At 38.6% G+C, this 16,044-nt stretch overlaps 1 protein-coding gene across 3 annotated transcripts in view; it reads right to left on the reverse strand.

The window, feature by feature from the left end:
- Positions 1-16,044, reverse strand: part of Smc1a (structural maintenance of chromosomes 1A) — a 46,815-nt gene that overhangs the window by 11,727 nt on the left and 19,044 nt on the right. For all 3 annotated transcript variants that reach the window (XM_005401492.2, XM_005401493.1, XM_013502820.1), the window contains 3 exons: positions 12,728-12,873; positions 12,483-12,636; positions 11,137-11,247 (listed from right to left, as the gene is read on the reverse strand). In XM_005401492.2, coding sequence (XP_005401549.1) covers positions 11,137-11,247; positions 12,483-12,636; positions 12,728-12,873 — 411 coding nt within the window. The remainder of the gene's footprint in view (positions 1-11,136; positions 11,248-12,482; positions 12,637-12,727; positions 12,874-16,044) is intronic.

The raw sequence follows: 16,044 nt of genomic DNA on the forward strand, positions 1-16,044 counted from the left end.
GAAAAGTCTAAAGTTACACATGGGGTCATATTTTATCTCTTCTGAGCAGCATTAATTTATAGTACTGAATGCATTCCCACTGGGCAGAATGCGAGAAGATACACACTACCCACTTAAAGAACTGTAAGGAATAACAGGCCTATCTTTTTTGTTTTATTCTGGGAAGACAGTTTAACATCATAAAGTATAGTCTGAGTACACAATGTGGAAAATCCTTCAGGAAAAGTGAGTCAATTCTTTCAACATCAAAAAAATATTGCAAGGAAAAATAAAAACGGAGGGAAGTTTTACAGATTAAATGATACATGAGACATATCAAGTAATGGCTTTATCAATCATCCTTATCTATCTATCCATTGATCAATCACTTTTCTTTCCCTTAGTACAAGGGACAGGGCCTTGTATACATTAGCCAAGTACTCCACCACTGAGCTCTATCTCCCGCCCTTTCAACGAATCATTTTATTTGACTCCAATTCAAGCAAGCAAACCATGAGAATGTGGATGTCTGTATGTATAAAAATCAGGTACATTTAACATTAATCATCATATTAATGAAGATTTTATTTGTGGTGCTGGGGATCAAACCAGGCCTTGATCATGATAGGCAACACTCTTCCACTGAGCTACATTCCTAGCCCAACAATTATTATTTTAGAGCCATGATAATGGTACTAATTTTTAAAACTTTTAGAGATACAATCTGCAATATTAACGAATGAAATATGTCCAAGCTTATTACAGAGTGTGTGGAAAGTGCACATGAAACAAGTTTGGCAATCAATCAAACATTAATACACACAAGAAGGAATATTTTATTATTTTACATTTGCATATAAAATTTTCCATAATAAAAATCTAAAACCAACAAAAATTAACTTGAAGCTAAGGTAGGCGATTATAAGTTTGAGGCCAACCAGGGGAAATTAGTAAGACTCAAAATTTAAAAGGGGATGGGGATGTAGCTCAGTGCTTCCTGGGTTCAATCCTTAGTACCATAAAAAAGAGCGAGGGCTGGGGATGTAGCTCAGTGGTAGAGTGCTCACCTAACATGCAGAAGGCCCTGAGTTCAATCCCTAGTACCACAAAAAAAAAAAAAAAGAAAAGAAAAGAGGGAGAAAAAATGGCAGAATAGCAATCAGCAGCAAAATACAGCCTTTCTGGGAACTGGGATCAAGATACCTGGAAAAGAACACTTTGGTGAAGAGAAAAAAGTCAATCCCTGGAAACTGGGAGGGAGCTGACAGGTAAACTAGCAACTACAGAGAAGCTGGAAAAAATAATGCAAAATGCAGACAAAAGAATGAAGCCATCTGCCAGGCATAGTGGTGCATGCCTGTAATTCCTATCACTTGGGAGGCTGACGCAGGAGGATCACTGTGAGTTCAAGGGCAGCCTGAGCTGCATAGTAAGTTCAAGGCCAGCTTGAATTACAGATGGAGACCCTGTCTCAAAAAACATAAAAAAAAAAAAAAAAGAATGAAGCAATTTAAAAGGCTCAATCTAGCTCCTGGGAAAGGGGACCTCTCTCTGCAGACACAAAGTCCACTGGCAAAGGAATGACAGCTCCAAGGGAAAACAACAGAATGGACAGATAATGCTAGCCCAGAGAAAATTCCACAGTTGTAAACTGCAAAAACAACATGGGGTTTTACTCTGAAAATGACTCATTCCACATGGCAGGCTAGAGATGGAGAAGAAACCCACTGCAGCACCCACCATATTTGAGAGGGTTTAATAAGGACCCATTTTGGGAAGAGCCACAACTGTACTTCAGGGTTTGCAGTGTTAGCCTACCACAGTAACTGGGTAGGAGACGACCATAAGAGACAGTCGCAGGGAGGATGCAGGCTAGACATAGATCCCCAAGAAGTTTAGGCTCAGGCCAGGAAGGACATGGACCCCTGCCCTACGTGATGAGAAGCCAGGCCCAGCATATATGGCTTTCAGAGGCAGCTGGATGTGAAAGTGCCTGCATTAAGTCCAACAGTCTGCTCGAACGCCCACCTTGCTGCCTATATTCAGCACAATGATCAGTGGTCTGATTGCTCTACCCTTCTGTCAACATAAGCAAGGATACACCTCAGCTTAGATGGTTGCCATAGCCTGGGGTGTACAAACAGAGGACTCTGGAGCAGGGAGGGCAGGTTATAAACACACAAGCTATAAATTTAGGTGGAGAAAACTGTGACTTGGTGGATTCTAAGACTGCAGACCCTGGGAAGAAACCAATCTCAACTTCAAAGGAATTTTCTGGACTTATTTTCCCCTTGTTTTTCCTTTTTTTAAGTTTTTTTTTTGGGGGGGGGATTGACTTTTTTCCTTTTAACTCTTTTTATCTTTTAATTTTTCCTTTTTTTTTTTTTTTTGGTACCAGGAATCAAACTCGGGACCTCATGCTTGCCAGGCAGGTGCTGTGCCACTGAACTGTATCCCCAGCCCTCTTGTTCTCTTTCACTTTTATCTAATTCTGCTAATTTCTTTAAACTTAACTGAATGCATTCTCACTCTTCTCTCCTCCTTTCCATCTTCCATTGGTTAATTCTTAAAATTTTCCTGCTTTCATTCTCCCATCTCCTAACCCTATTTTACTAGTACAACCATTAAGCTTTATTAATCTTTAGATAGTTAAGCCTATTTTATTACTGTTGAATTCTTTTCTATTGTTAGTGGATGTATATTGGTTGCACTTAGCAGGTATTTACAGTATGCCAGTATTTGCTTTGTTAGTGTTTATGCTATAGTTATCGATCATATTTATATGGTTAAGGGTGATATACTGTTGGTTCTCATGGTATGGCAATATCGTTTGTTTTTGACATTATTATTGCAGCTAATTTTGTTGCTATTGCCAGGGCGGCATAGTTGTTGATATTAACTGGTTTTCTGTATGCCAATATCTGGATTGCCTTTGTGACATTAATAATACTGTGGTCCATTAACAGAGAATTGGATGGTGGGTCAATTATACTGTACCTTCCCTCCCCCCAAATTAACAGGGCCATTTGGATCTTGGAACATAGGCAAACACCTACAGTTAGCCATACCACTATGCAGTTCAGGCTTGCCTTGAACTCACTACATAGTCCAGGCTACCTCAAACTCATGGTGATCTTCCTGCCTCAGCCCCCTGAGTGCTGGGATTACAGAGGTGCACCACTACAGTACATCATTTAAAAGTAGATGTTAACTAAAGAGAATGCCCTCTATAACATTACTGAAGTCTTTCCACTGTAATTGACCTACAAACTTCAGCACAAGAACAAGAGTGAGCGAGAGAGAGAGAACAGATCAAATAAGGCGCTTGGCAAGCTCAAAGATACAATTAAATGGATAATGAACATAACAAAATGATACGCAAGTTTACAGAAAATACTAATAAAAAGCTAGCTGAGCTAAACAAAATGATACATAACATGAATGACAAGTTTATTGAATAATTATAGTCCACGAAAAGGTATCGAACAGAAATATAGGAGATTAAAAATCCTATTCAAAGTATGAATAGAATTAATATTGCCAGAAGTGACCAATGTGAGGACAGAGTGTAACAAGTAGAAAACAAGTAGAAGACAGTGCTGGGCCAGGGATATACCTCAGTGGCACAGTGCCTGTCTGGCAAGCACAAGGTCCTGAGTTCAATTCCCAGTACAAAAAAAAAAAAAAAAAAAGGAAAAAAAAAAAAAAAGAAGAAGAAGACAGCCCGGATGTCAGTGACCAATTATTCACATACCTTAAAAACAAGAGAACATGATAAATGGATCCAACAGCTGCTAGGTGACACAAATCTAAGATTAAACAGAATTAGTGAAATCAGGGGATAATACCAATAGCATTTAACAACAACAAAAAAAAAGTTTACAGAAATAACAACAGAAAACTTTCCAATCATGGGGAAAGAAGCATGCAGTTATGTGAGGCATACAGAACCCCAAATAGCCATGATTAGAAAAGAATTTCTCCCTAACACACTACATAGTCAAAATTATGGAAGTGTAATATAAGGACAGAACCCTACAAGCTATTAAAGAAAAGCAACAAATCACTTATAAAGATAAATCCATTAGAATTACAGCAAACTTCTAAACACAAGGCTTAAAGGCCAGGAAATAAAAACTTTCAAGCTCTGAAAGAAAACACTGTACAACCCAGATTGACAGATCCTACAAAACGTTCTTTCAAATTGATGGAGAAACAAGGTCTTTGGATGACAAAGAGAAACTTATGAAATTGATGACCACCAAAGTAGCACTTCAAAAGCTTCCATAGGATATCCTAGAAAGAGACAATGACACCAACAATGCCAAAAAAATCTAATAGAATGAATGTATCAGGAAGGACAAGGAATTAAATAGAAGAGGCAAAGGGAATCAGCAGCTTGAAAGTAAAGCAATGACAGGAATAAGTCAGTCTCTTTCCATAATAACGTATAACACGAGCGGTCTCAATTTCCCAATCAAAACATAAATTAGTAGAATGCAACAAGAAACAAAACCAAAACGGATGCTGTACATAAGAAAAACATTTAACCTAAAGAGATACACATAGAATACAAATCAAAGGATGGGAAACAATTCTGTCTACAATGAGAAGGCGAAAATAAGCAGAAGTAACTATTGTATTTCCAGACAGAGTGACTTCAAGCCAAAGCTGATCAGCAGAGGCAAAGGCCCTACATATTGATTAAGGGTACAATTCAACAGCAAGAGATTATAAACATATGCACAGAGCCACTGGGGCACCCAGCTGCATAAATCAGACACTACCACACATAAAGGATGAACATCAGCACGATTATAGTGAGGGACCCCAATACCACACTGTCACAAACTGACATGTCAACTAGACAAAAATCAACAAAGAAATATCAGAGTTGAACCAAACCTTCAAACAAATGGACTTAATAGATATCGACAGTGTTCCACCCAACAACAGACGACACATTCGCCTCAGCAGCACGTGGGCCTTTCTCCAAGCAGACCACGTACTAGTGTGTACAGCATGCAAAACTAGTCACGTAAATGCAAAAGAATGGGGATTATCCCCTGCATACCATCAGACCTAGTGCAGCGAAATGAGAGATCAATGGCCAAAGAAACCACGGAAATTATTCAGACACATGGAAACTACGAACAGTATATTCGCAAAGAATCACGGGTCACAGAAGAAATTAGACAGTTCCTAGAATCCTGTAACTGGCAATGAAACTGAAACAGGAATTTAAAAAACCTAGCAATTGAGAAAAGCCCAGGACCTGATAGATTCGCTGCTAAACTCCACAAGAAATTCAGGGAAGCCCTAACACCAATATTCCTCAAACTCTTTGATGAAACTGAGAGAGAAGGAGTCTCTTCCCAGAGTCACTCACGGAAGCTAGCATTATCCTGATGCCAAAACCAGGCAAGGACCCAACCAAAAAAGAGAACTACAGGCCAATCTCTTTAATGAACATCAATGTAAAAATCCTCGACAAGGGACAGTAATACGTGGGTTCACAAACGTTTCTGTTCGTGAACAATTGGGCAAAATTTTGCTTCCATTTGCAAACTCCACATGGGGTGATGAACATGACCACAGCCATGTTCCCTGCAGGAACACGAATGTGGCCATCTTCCACAGAACTGGGGGACGAATTAAGCTCATGAACCAAGGTACCACTGCACTGGCACACAGACTGCAACAAATCATCCAAAAGATCATACATCATCACCAAGGAGGATTCGTCTCAGGATGAACCGGCTCAAGGATGGTTCAACATATCCAAATCAGTAAGTTTAATAAATGGGATCATAAACAGAAGGACAAAAATCAAACGATCATCTCAATAGATGTGGGAAAATCCTCTCACAGAACCCAACCTTAAAAAAAAAAAAACAAAACCCAACCTCCATTCATGATATCCATGATAAAAACCCCAAAGAAAACAAGTACAGAGCAGTGATGCTGAACCTTTTAGAGCTTGCAATGATACAAATGGCCCACGTGTGCCATAGGTTCGTCACCACTGGTGTAGAAGGACCTTATCTCAATCTGACAAAAGCCATTTATGACAAATCAACAGCCCATATCAGATTAAATGGGGAAAAGCTGAAAGTTTTCCCTCTAAAATCAGGAACAAGACAAGGATGTCCAGTATCACCACTCCTGTTCAATACAGTACAGTAAACATTAGCCTGAGCAACCAGGAAAGAGAAACAAAGAAAAGGGGTATGTATAGGTAAGGAAGAAGTCAAATTACCATTATTTGCAGAAGACATGATCCTCTATAGAAGACCTAAAAATTTCCAGAAAAAGACTCCCACAATTAATCACCACATTCGGTAGTGTAGCAGGTTACAAAATTGACATGCAAAGATCAGTAGCATTCCTGTACACTGATAATGAACCCACTGAGAAAGAAATTAGGAAAACAATACCAGTCATAGCATCAAGAAAAGTTAAATACATAGGAATTAACCTAACTAAATGAAAGACCTCTACTATGAGAACGACAGTACTTTGAAACAGGAGATCAAATAGGACATCAGAAAATGGAAACATGTCCCCTGTTCCTCAAAATGCCAGCAGCATTCCTCACAGACCTAGAGAACATAACCCTAAAATTCATGTGGAACCGGAAGAGACCCAGAGTTACAAAAGCAATCCTGGACAACAGGACAAAGCAGGAGGCATCATAATCCCGGGCTCCAAGTCCTATTACTGTACAAAACCACAGTGATAAAAACAGCACAGGACTGGCACAAAAGCAGACGTGTATCAGCGCAACAGAATGGAAGACGCACAAACAATCCCAGGCGCGTTCAGACGTATGACCTTTAACAAAGGGGCCAAAAACATACACTGTACTGGAGGAAAGAGAGCTTGTTTAACATATGGTGCTGGTAAAGCTGGCTATCCACATGCAGAAGATTGAAGCTACACCTGTACCTCTCACCGTGTACTAAACTAATACCAAAATGGACTGAAGATCTAAACATTAAAACACAAACAATGTGCTGGGCGATAAAATAGGTAAAACTCTTGAAAACACAGACATAGGCAAGGAGTTTCTGAACAGAACCCCAACGGCACAAGAACAAATACCAAGAATCAACAAATGGGAATATATCAAATTAAAATGCTTCTCCACAGCAAAGGAAACAACCAACAGAGTAAAGAGATAATCTATAGAATGGGAAAATATTTTTGTCAGAGGTCCAATATCTAGAATATATAAAGAACTCCAAAAAGAAAATAACCTAAAAAAAAAAGACACAATTAAAAACTTTGGCAACTGAGTTAAATGAAAACATTCTTCTCAGAAGTACAAATGACCAATTGATACATAAGCAAATATTGAACATCTCTGACCTTTAGAGAAATGCAAATTAAAACAATACTAAGATTCTATCTCACTACAGAAAGAATGACTATCATCAAGAAATCAACTAGGGGCTGGGGATTTAGCTCAGCGGCACAGTGCCTGCCTGGCAAACGCAAGGTCGTGAGTTCGATTCCCGGTACCAGAAAAAAACAAAAAACAAACAAAAAAGAAATCAACTAATAAATGCCAGTGAGCCTGTAGGGAAAAAGAAACCCTTCTACTTTGCTGGTGGGAATGTAAACTAGCACAACAATTATGGAAATCAGTATGGAGATTCCTCAGAAAACTAAAGACATCATATGACAGTGATTGATGCATATTCATGTTTATAGCAACACAATTCATAATAGCTGAATCTTGCAAGCAGCATCTGTCTATTAACAGATGAATGGATAAGAAAACGTGGTATTTATACATGATGCAGTACTACTCTACCATATATGAAGGATAAACTTGAGTCATATGTAGGAAAATGGATGCACTTTGAGATCATAACATCCAATGAAATAATTCAGGCACACTAGTTTAAATACCAGTTTCTTTTATATGAGAAATCTAAAACATTAGAAAAGAGCTAAATAAAAGATAATACGAAATACAGTATGTAAAACAACAACCATTGATAATTTCCTACCACTTTGTCTGTAATTCGGTAAGCCCCCCTATCACTATGTTATCCTTCTTTTACTCTTTAAAATAATAATAATAATAAAAAAAAGATAATACAAAATAAGGAGACAGGGCTTGTTAAAAGTTAAGGTGACCAAGAGAGAAAGAGATGGGAGAGGGTAGGGATGGAAAATTGATCAGAAAACAATTAAGATGTTTTACATACATGTACCAACTCTGCACAAGGAATGTAATCATTACATACTGTAAACATGTACAAATAGAAATTAAAAACTAAGAAAAATTACTCTAATAGAATGAAACAAGTATATTTAAAACACTTAAATTTATGGTAGGGGTGGTAGCGCACACCTATAATCCCAACACTTGGAAGGCTGAGGCAGGAGATTTGTAATGAGTTCTAGTACAGCCTGTGCTATGTATTGAGATTGTTTCAAAAAAGAATACAAAACAATCCACTTAAGTTTATTATGAATATAAATTAAAAATCTCATTGGACACCTTTGAAGTGAGAAGGGGAACCAATTCATCATTCTCCAAAACTGGTAAACAATGGAAATAACTATCCTATCTTTCCTGTACCAACTGTTCAGTAGTCTCTCTATCCCACGTGGAATGCATTCCAGAAACTCCAGGGAATGCCTGAAATCACAGATAATAATCATATCTATGCTGTTTTCTCCTATACATACATATCTATAATAAAAGTTTAATTTGTAAATTAGGCAAAGTAAGAGATTAACTAAAAATAAAACAATTGTAACAATATACTGTAATAAAAGTTATGTGAATGTGGCCTTTCGAAATATTTTATTGTACTGCATTTGTCCTTCTCTTCTTGTGGAAGTGATGTGAGATAATACAATCAATGCCTACATGATAAGATGAAGCAAGATGAATGGTGTAGGCATGTAGGAATTATGACAGTGTTGGGCTACTACTTAAGTACTATAGTTTTTTCAGTGTTTAGTTTTTTCAGTGATAACAAACAGCCCACTGCAGCTCATGTGCCACAGGTTCACTACCACAGGTTTACATCGAAAATGTTCCCCAAAGCCTCAAGTGCTCCTAAGTGGGGCTTTCGGGAATGACTGGATCATGGGTGTCTGATAATCAGGTTAGTCCAATGACTGGATTAGTATAGTTCTGGTGTGGCTGAATGGATTGACTAAAGACAGAAGACTCACCCTGGGTGTGAGTGGCACCAACCAACAGACTTATAGCCTGAATGGAATAAAAAGGGAAAGGGAGGCTTGCTGCAGCTTTTTTCTGCCTGCCCTGCCTTGGACTGTTTCTCCTCTGCCATGCCCCTTGGCCATCTCACCCTGTCATGAAGCTGACTATGGACTGAAACTTCTACAAACTGTGAGCTAAAACAAACCTTTCCTCCTTTAACTTGTAGGTACCAGGTATTTTGTCTCAGCAACAAGAAAGTAGTAACTAAGACAGTTAAGCATTCTTGAACACAGCACTGTGATATCACAGGAGTTGATCTGGTAAGTCAGATGGCTACTAAGTGACTAATGTGTAGGAGTAAGGTGTAGAGCGTGGCTACACCACCTAAAAGACTGATGTTCCCAGGAATGTAGAGGGAGGGCAAGAGATTCTTCACCTTACTCAGAATGCATACAATTTAAACCTTTTAAATTACTTACAGAATTTTCCATTTAATATTTTCTGATCACAGCTGACCATGGAAACTAAAACCTTGAAAGCAAAACCATGGATAAAGGAGGAGTACTACATTTCAAGGGAACTAAATAGTTGTTGGAAAATTCCTTTTATAGTTCCCACTAATAAATGGAGAAAGAAGGAAAAAATTAGAAAATCATCACTTTGAAAACCTTAATAGATCTAGGCAGTGACTGTCAACAACTGCTAAAACCAATTGGTTAAATGCTAACATGAAACTAACTTCACTTGAACCCAATGATTTTTAAAAAGCTGTATTATGTAAATTATCAGATATACACAAAAACTCAGGATATAATGAAACCCCAGGTACCTATTACTCAGCTCAACAGTTATCAACTCTATGTCCAATATTCTATCATCCACACCCCTTCAACTCTGAAACAGTTATTTTAACACAGAAATGTAGAAAATTCTACAAGACCAATGACCCAGTTTTTTCTATAAATAAATAGGAAGAAAATAAAAAGGGATACAAAAATGTTAAAGATTAGCAGAGACCAAATTTTAACATACTGGCCTCACTTAAATCCTCATTTGAACATATAAATTGCAAGAAAGGAGGTGAGGTAGGGGCAATTTCATAAAAATCTAAACACTTGTTACAGAGTAATTCGATTTTCTTAGGTATGATGTTCTGGTTGTTTTTTAAAGAGTGCTCATAGTCTAGAGATACATGCTGAGTAATTATGGATGCAATAATGTCTGGAATTTGCTTTAAAATAGTCCAATGGTGATGGGTATAAAAAACAAGACTGACCATATGTTACTAACTGTTGAAGTTGGGTGATGGGTGCCTGGCATTCATTATATCATTTGGCTTACTTCTATATATGTTTGAAAATTTCCATAAATGTGTGTGTGTGTGTGTGTGTGCGCGCGCGTGTGTTTTACAAAATCAAGTTCCCCTGGAATAATGATGAGGTATGAATTGGAATGCACTGGAAACTAGGATGCTACTGCAAGTCCATGTGAGATGAAAGAGTCCTGCTCTGGAGAGAGGGCAAAAACAGAGAGAAAGGAGAATTCAATAGATATTTAGGAGACAGATCTGATAAGGCTTGGTAATTGATTATGTAAAGTGTAAGAGAGAGGAGTCAAGCATGAGGCTGAGATTTCTGATTGAGCATATACGTGGCACTGAGAAGGTGCAGATTTGGGAGGAGGTTTGAGATAACCCATGGGACCTAGCACACAGATGGAAACTGAAGCAAGATGAGTGAGAGATACCCAGGATGAGGACAGTAACTAGCACAGTGTCCTGAGAAACACTTAAGGCCAATCTGTGTACATGTCTGTGTGTACATACGAAGGAGGAGTCTTTGACTCACAGCTTGGGCCTCCTTCCCTTGCCAGCTCTTCTTTCCAGCTACAATCTGCATGTCTCCATGCCCCCAGATGGGCTGACTGAAGAGGACACCTGGGAAGATGCCCCCATGGTTGATCCTTACCTTGAGATCCTCACAAAGGTCACCATAGTCAATCTCGATGAGGGCCTCTCGTGCATAGATATTGGAAGTTCTCTGAGAGCCACTCACTGAATCCTCTCCCTGAGAGCTACCCTGTAATGGTGAGAGAGAGTATCAAATGGAGCAGTCTAGCCAAGAATATCCCTCCAAGTGGAGGCTAGGGCTCCTCTGCAGGCTTCAATGTGTTGGAGGAAGCACTTCTGGGGCAAAAGAAACAGATCTAATTTTAAAATTAGGCTGTATTTCTTATGAACAGCCAGATCCTGGGCAAATCATGCTCTTGGATTGTGAGGTCACCCCTCCACCCATTTTTGCAGTGCTGGAATGGAACCCAGGACCTCATGTACTTTGGGCAAGCATTTTATCACTAATTACATATCCCCACCCCAAGTTTCTTCATCTGTAACCTGGGGACAATGCTTGCCTTACAGGCATGTGGTTAGGATTAGAAGTAATAATGTCATAAGCTATCATAATGCCCAGAAAAACTCTGATGTTGAAAATATTTTTCTGAATCAAACTAAAATGCTCCTTGGAAGAGGGAAGAAGACCTGTGGGACTGAGATACATGTATATTTTAAGACAAAATATACATAAATCTCCTTGTAGCTAATGTTCTCCACCCGCTACCTAGCATTCTTCACTTCCAATGGATAAAAGGCCTCAACATCTCTAATGGTTAATGTCGGTCCCTTTCCTGTAACTAAGCTTCCTCACCTCTGCACTGCTAATGTCCATTACTCAACCCTCTCCTGGCCAACCTCTCTCACTGCAGCTAAGCCATCACTCTGTTCCTCCATATTCCCGTCTTTCTTTGCTCTTGGCTAACATCCATCACTTCCCGCTCTTACCAATATCCACCACCTGCTGGAGCTAACACAACATAGTTCAAGTCCTTAAGGTTAATGAATTCATCCAGTCCTAACTCAACTCTCATATCACCCACTGGCTTGCAGCACAACGTTCAACTCACCTTCCCTCTCACACCAGAACCACTTTTCACCTCACTTGCCTTAACTAATTCACCATGCCTCATCTCTTCTACATCCTTTTCTTTTCTTTTTTTTTTTTTTTTTTTTTTGACACAGGCTTTCACTACGCAGCTCCAGCTGGCCTCGAACTAACTTTGTAGCCCCTAACTTTGTAGCCCAGGCTGGCCTCGAACTCGCAGTGATCTTCCTGCCTCAGCCTCCTGAGTGCTGGGATTACAGGCCTAAGCCATCACACCCAGCCTGTCATTTGTTCTTTATGCCCCTCACTGTCCTTCTGTCACCTGCCCTTCCTAGTCACGTCCACAGCCCATTCCTACTACCAGCCATAATACTCACCTCTTCCTGACTAATGTCATCCATGGTGCCCTTCGAGAGTGGCAACTTGATGTCCTGCATCTTGCACGCCTGTAGCAAGTTGTGGCGGTCACTGCGCTTCTGTTCAAGCTTAGTTTCAATGGCTGTCACCTCTTTCTGTAAATGGGTCATTTCCCTAAAAAGGTCCAGGGAGCTAAGTGAGACCCCAATCCGGCAGGTTGCCTGTTCTACCTACTTCCTACCATACTGGGGCTGAACCCACTCACTTGTTGGCACCTCCTAGTTTCTTCCGAATCTCCTCCATCTCATGATTCTTGTCATTCACTTCTGACTTCTTGGCCAGGTGCTGATTCTTCAGGTCCTGTAGCTGCGCCATGGTCTCATCTATGATCTTCATGTGTCTTTGCTCCTCCTGGTCTCAGCAGGGAAAACAGGAAAGGAGATGAGGACTTTCCCATCTCACGTTGGGATCTTCTCTTGCCCCATCCTTCTCACCAGGCAGTGTGTTGGTGCTTCTCATCAACAAGCTCTGCTTTTACAAGCCTCTCATCACCTTTTAGCCTTCTTTTACCTTTTTCTAAATTATTTAGTTGCTCCTCCAGCCCAATTATATAAACTTCCCACTACAGAAAAGTTCTAAGTATAGAAAAATAATAAAAATGAGTGGAATCACTCATAATTCCAATAGCCAGAGATAACCAATTAACATTCTAATATTTTCTCCTGACATTACTTAAAAACAGCTTTACCTAGTGGACTAGATTGTATTATATATTGTGGTTGTACTGCATTGTGTATTCCAATTTAATGTTATATTAGAGCATTTTTTCCACATAATCTTTTTCTTTTGAGGTAGTACTGGGGATTGAACCCAGGGCCTTGTGCATGCCAGGAAAGTGCTATCACTGAGCTCTACCTCCAGTCCTTTTTGAACATTTTTTTTTTAAATCAAAACTTTCATGTGTAGTAAATTTGTTTTTTAACCCCCAAATACTAAATTTACTATAAGTACACATATATAAAAGTACAAGTATTTAAGTAAAGAAGAATACATACTAATTGGGAATTACCTTTGGAAAGAGAATGGTCAGCCAAAGGGATTTGAATTATAGCTTTACTTACAATATTCTGATTTTTTTAAAAGAATTCTTTTCATTTTGATCTTAAGGTCGCATAAAAGGGGATGTATCTGCAACTTACTCTCAAATGGTTCATAGAAAAATAAGCATACACAGACTACAAAAGCAAATGTGGTAACATGGTGACAGTAACTAATGAATCTTGGTGGTAGGTAGATTGAAGTTCTTTGACAGTAGGCCCTCTGTACCCATGGGCTGTGCACTGGTGGATTTAACCAACCATAAGTTGAAAATATGTGAAAAAATTATGTCTGTACTGAATTTGTAGATAATTTTCTTGGCATTATTCTCTAAACAATAAATACAGTGGTACCTTGGTTCACAAATGCTTTTGTTTGCAAACAATTTGATTTGCAAACAGAAGCACTTGGCAAAATTTCTTCTTTGCACATTCTGCCTAGGGTGATGAACACAACCATGGCCATCTTCTTTGCATGAACACAAATATAGCCATTTCCCCCAGGATTGTGGAACAAATTAAGTTTGTGAACGAAGGCATCACTGTTTACACTGTATTAGATGCTGTAAGTAATTTGGGATGATTTAGTGTATACAAGAGAATGTATGTAGGTTATATACCATAATACACCATTTTATACAAGGGATTTGAGCATCCTCATATTTTAGTGTGTGCATGGGTGGCCTTAGAACCAATCCCTCATAGATATCAAGGGATGACTCTATGATTCCTGCAACTTTCTGCTAAATTGAAATTTAAAAATAAAAGATCATATGAATACATTATCCTGGATCATCTAGATATAAATCTAGTGCTGGGCCAGGATTTTACTGCTTGATCTGCAATTGCATTTAAGATTCCAGTGACACCAAAGAGGACTACTGTAATCATCAGAGTTTAATAAAGAACACACACGAGCAACAAATATAGGCAGACATAATAATCAAATGGTATGTTCAAATCACCTTACGAGGGAATGTTGAAAGGGACAAAAATGTGATGGTAATTTAAAGAGGAAAGGTGTAAGAAAATAGTCATTACATAATACATACTTGTACATGCTCAGTAAACTCAAAAGAAATGAGCTGTAGAGGTTACTAGCATAGTCACACTGTGAAGTGACGTGGTTTCAGCACAATACCATCATCTACTGCACTGCATTTATACATGACTAGTAGAATCTGAGGTGGGGATGCTTGAGGCTGTGTCTCTAAAGGTATTTGCCAATCTCCTCTTATATCATTACTTTCTGCTCTTTCCCTTTTCTGTGTGCCCCCAGGAATCCTTAGTAGGTCTAGGCTAAGTTTGAGAAAGCTCCTTCAGGGTGTTAAGTCTGTCAAGACTATGCCAGTGGATAATGAGATGCTATTCATCTACAGTCACTACACACAAGTGACTGTGGGCAACATAACCATAGAACAGCTGAAGATGTTAAGATTTCAAAGGCAGGGTGAAATCTAGAATCAGCTAAAAGGGATTACAAAGGAAAATGCCAGGAAAGGTCATGATGACAAAATAGAAGAGCTAATGAAATACTGTATTAACTGGATCTGGTTGCCAGCCTTGTCTTTAACCCAAAAACAATGTCTTGTTTTTCAAACACAGTGATACTCCAGTTGTTGAAGGGCTCCAAAATAGAACTTCCTACCATTTGAACAGCAAAATTTGAAAAAAATATGCTCAATGTTTGTAACTTTGCTAGACAAACTGAAAATCCAACTTGAAAAACGTATATGGGCTGAGAGTCAGTCACATGTCATGTCTCACCACAGGCACAAAGGGGTGACACTTCAGTCTAAGCACTGCTCTCACCAAGACAACATACTATATAGTGCTTGTGTTAGTGTGTTAAAGCATTTGTCTTTTTCTTTGTGCTTTACTTGTGTAAAATAACATAACCATGACTCCAAAGAAAGTTAGTGATATCAGCAGTAAAGCTAAGAGGAAAACTGTGAGAATCACTATAGAGTTAAAAATGATAAACTTGAGACTTTTACAGGTAAATGCATACAACTCAAAATCTTAAGTGAAATAAACCAGATCACAAGTATAAACATTATATTATCTCACTAGCGTGAGAATCTGAAAGAGGAAACAAGATCCAAAATGTACAATAGATATTGTGAATAGGGAAGAAACTGTTCAAAAGAAAAAAAAAACTGTGATGGAAGAAAAGGGGAAGGAAGGGAAAAAGGAAAAAAACATACATATATACATAAATGTAAGACAGTTACAATATATAGCTGCTTTCTCTTGGTTCACTGAGGAGAAAGTTTTGTGCTAGTAATTTTCTGGACAATGTTTCATGCCTGTATGTTATACTGTGAACAACTACTGTGCATATAACAATACACAGTGTGCTGACTATTGTTACTCTACTAGCCTGTTCTGAAACTCTGTTTTACTGTTATTTCTTACTTTTTTTCTGTTTAAAATTTAACAAAAAAGAATTTCTAAGTGTAACTTTTGGGACTCAGAACCAATG

Source organism: Chinchilla lanigera, unplaced genomic scaffold, assembly GCF_000276665.1.
Source record: "Chinchilla lanigera isolate Chin_1 unplaced genomic scaffold, ChiLan1.0 scaffold00074, whole genome shotgun sequence".
NCBI classification, from domain to species: domain Eukaryota; kingdom Metazoa; phylum Chordata; class Mammalia; order Rodentia; family Chinchillidae; genus Chinchilla; species Chinchilla lanigera.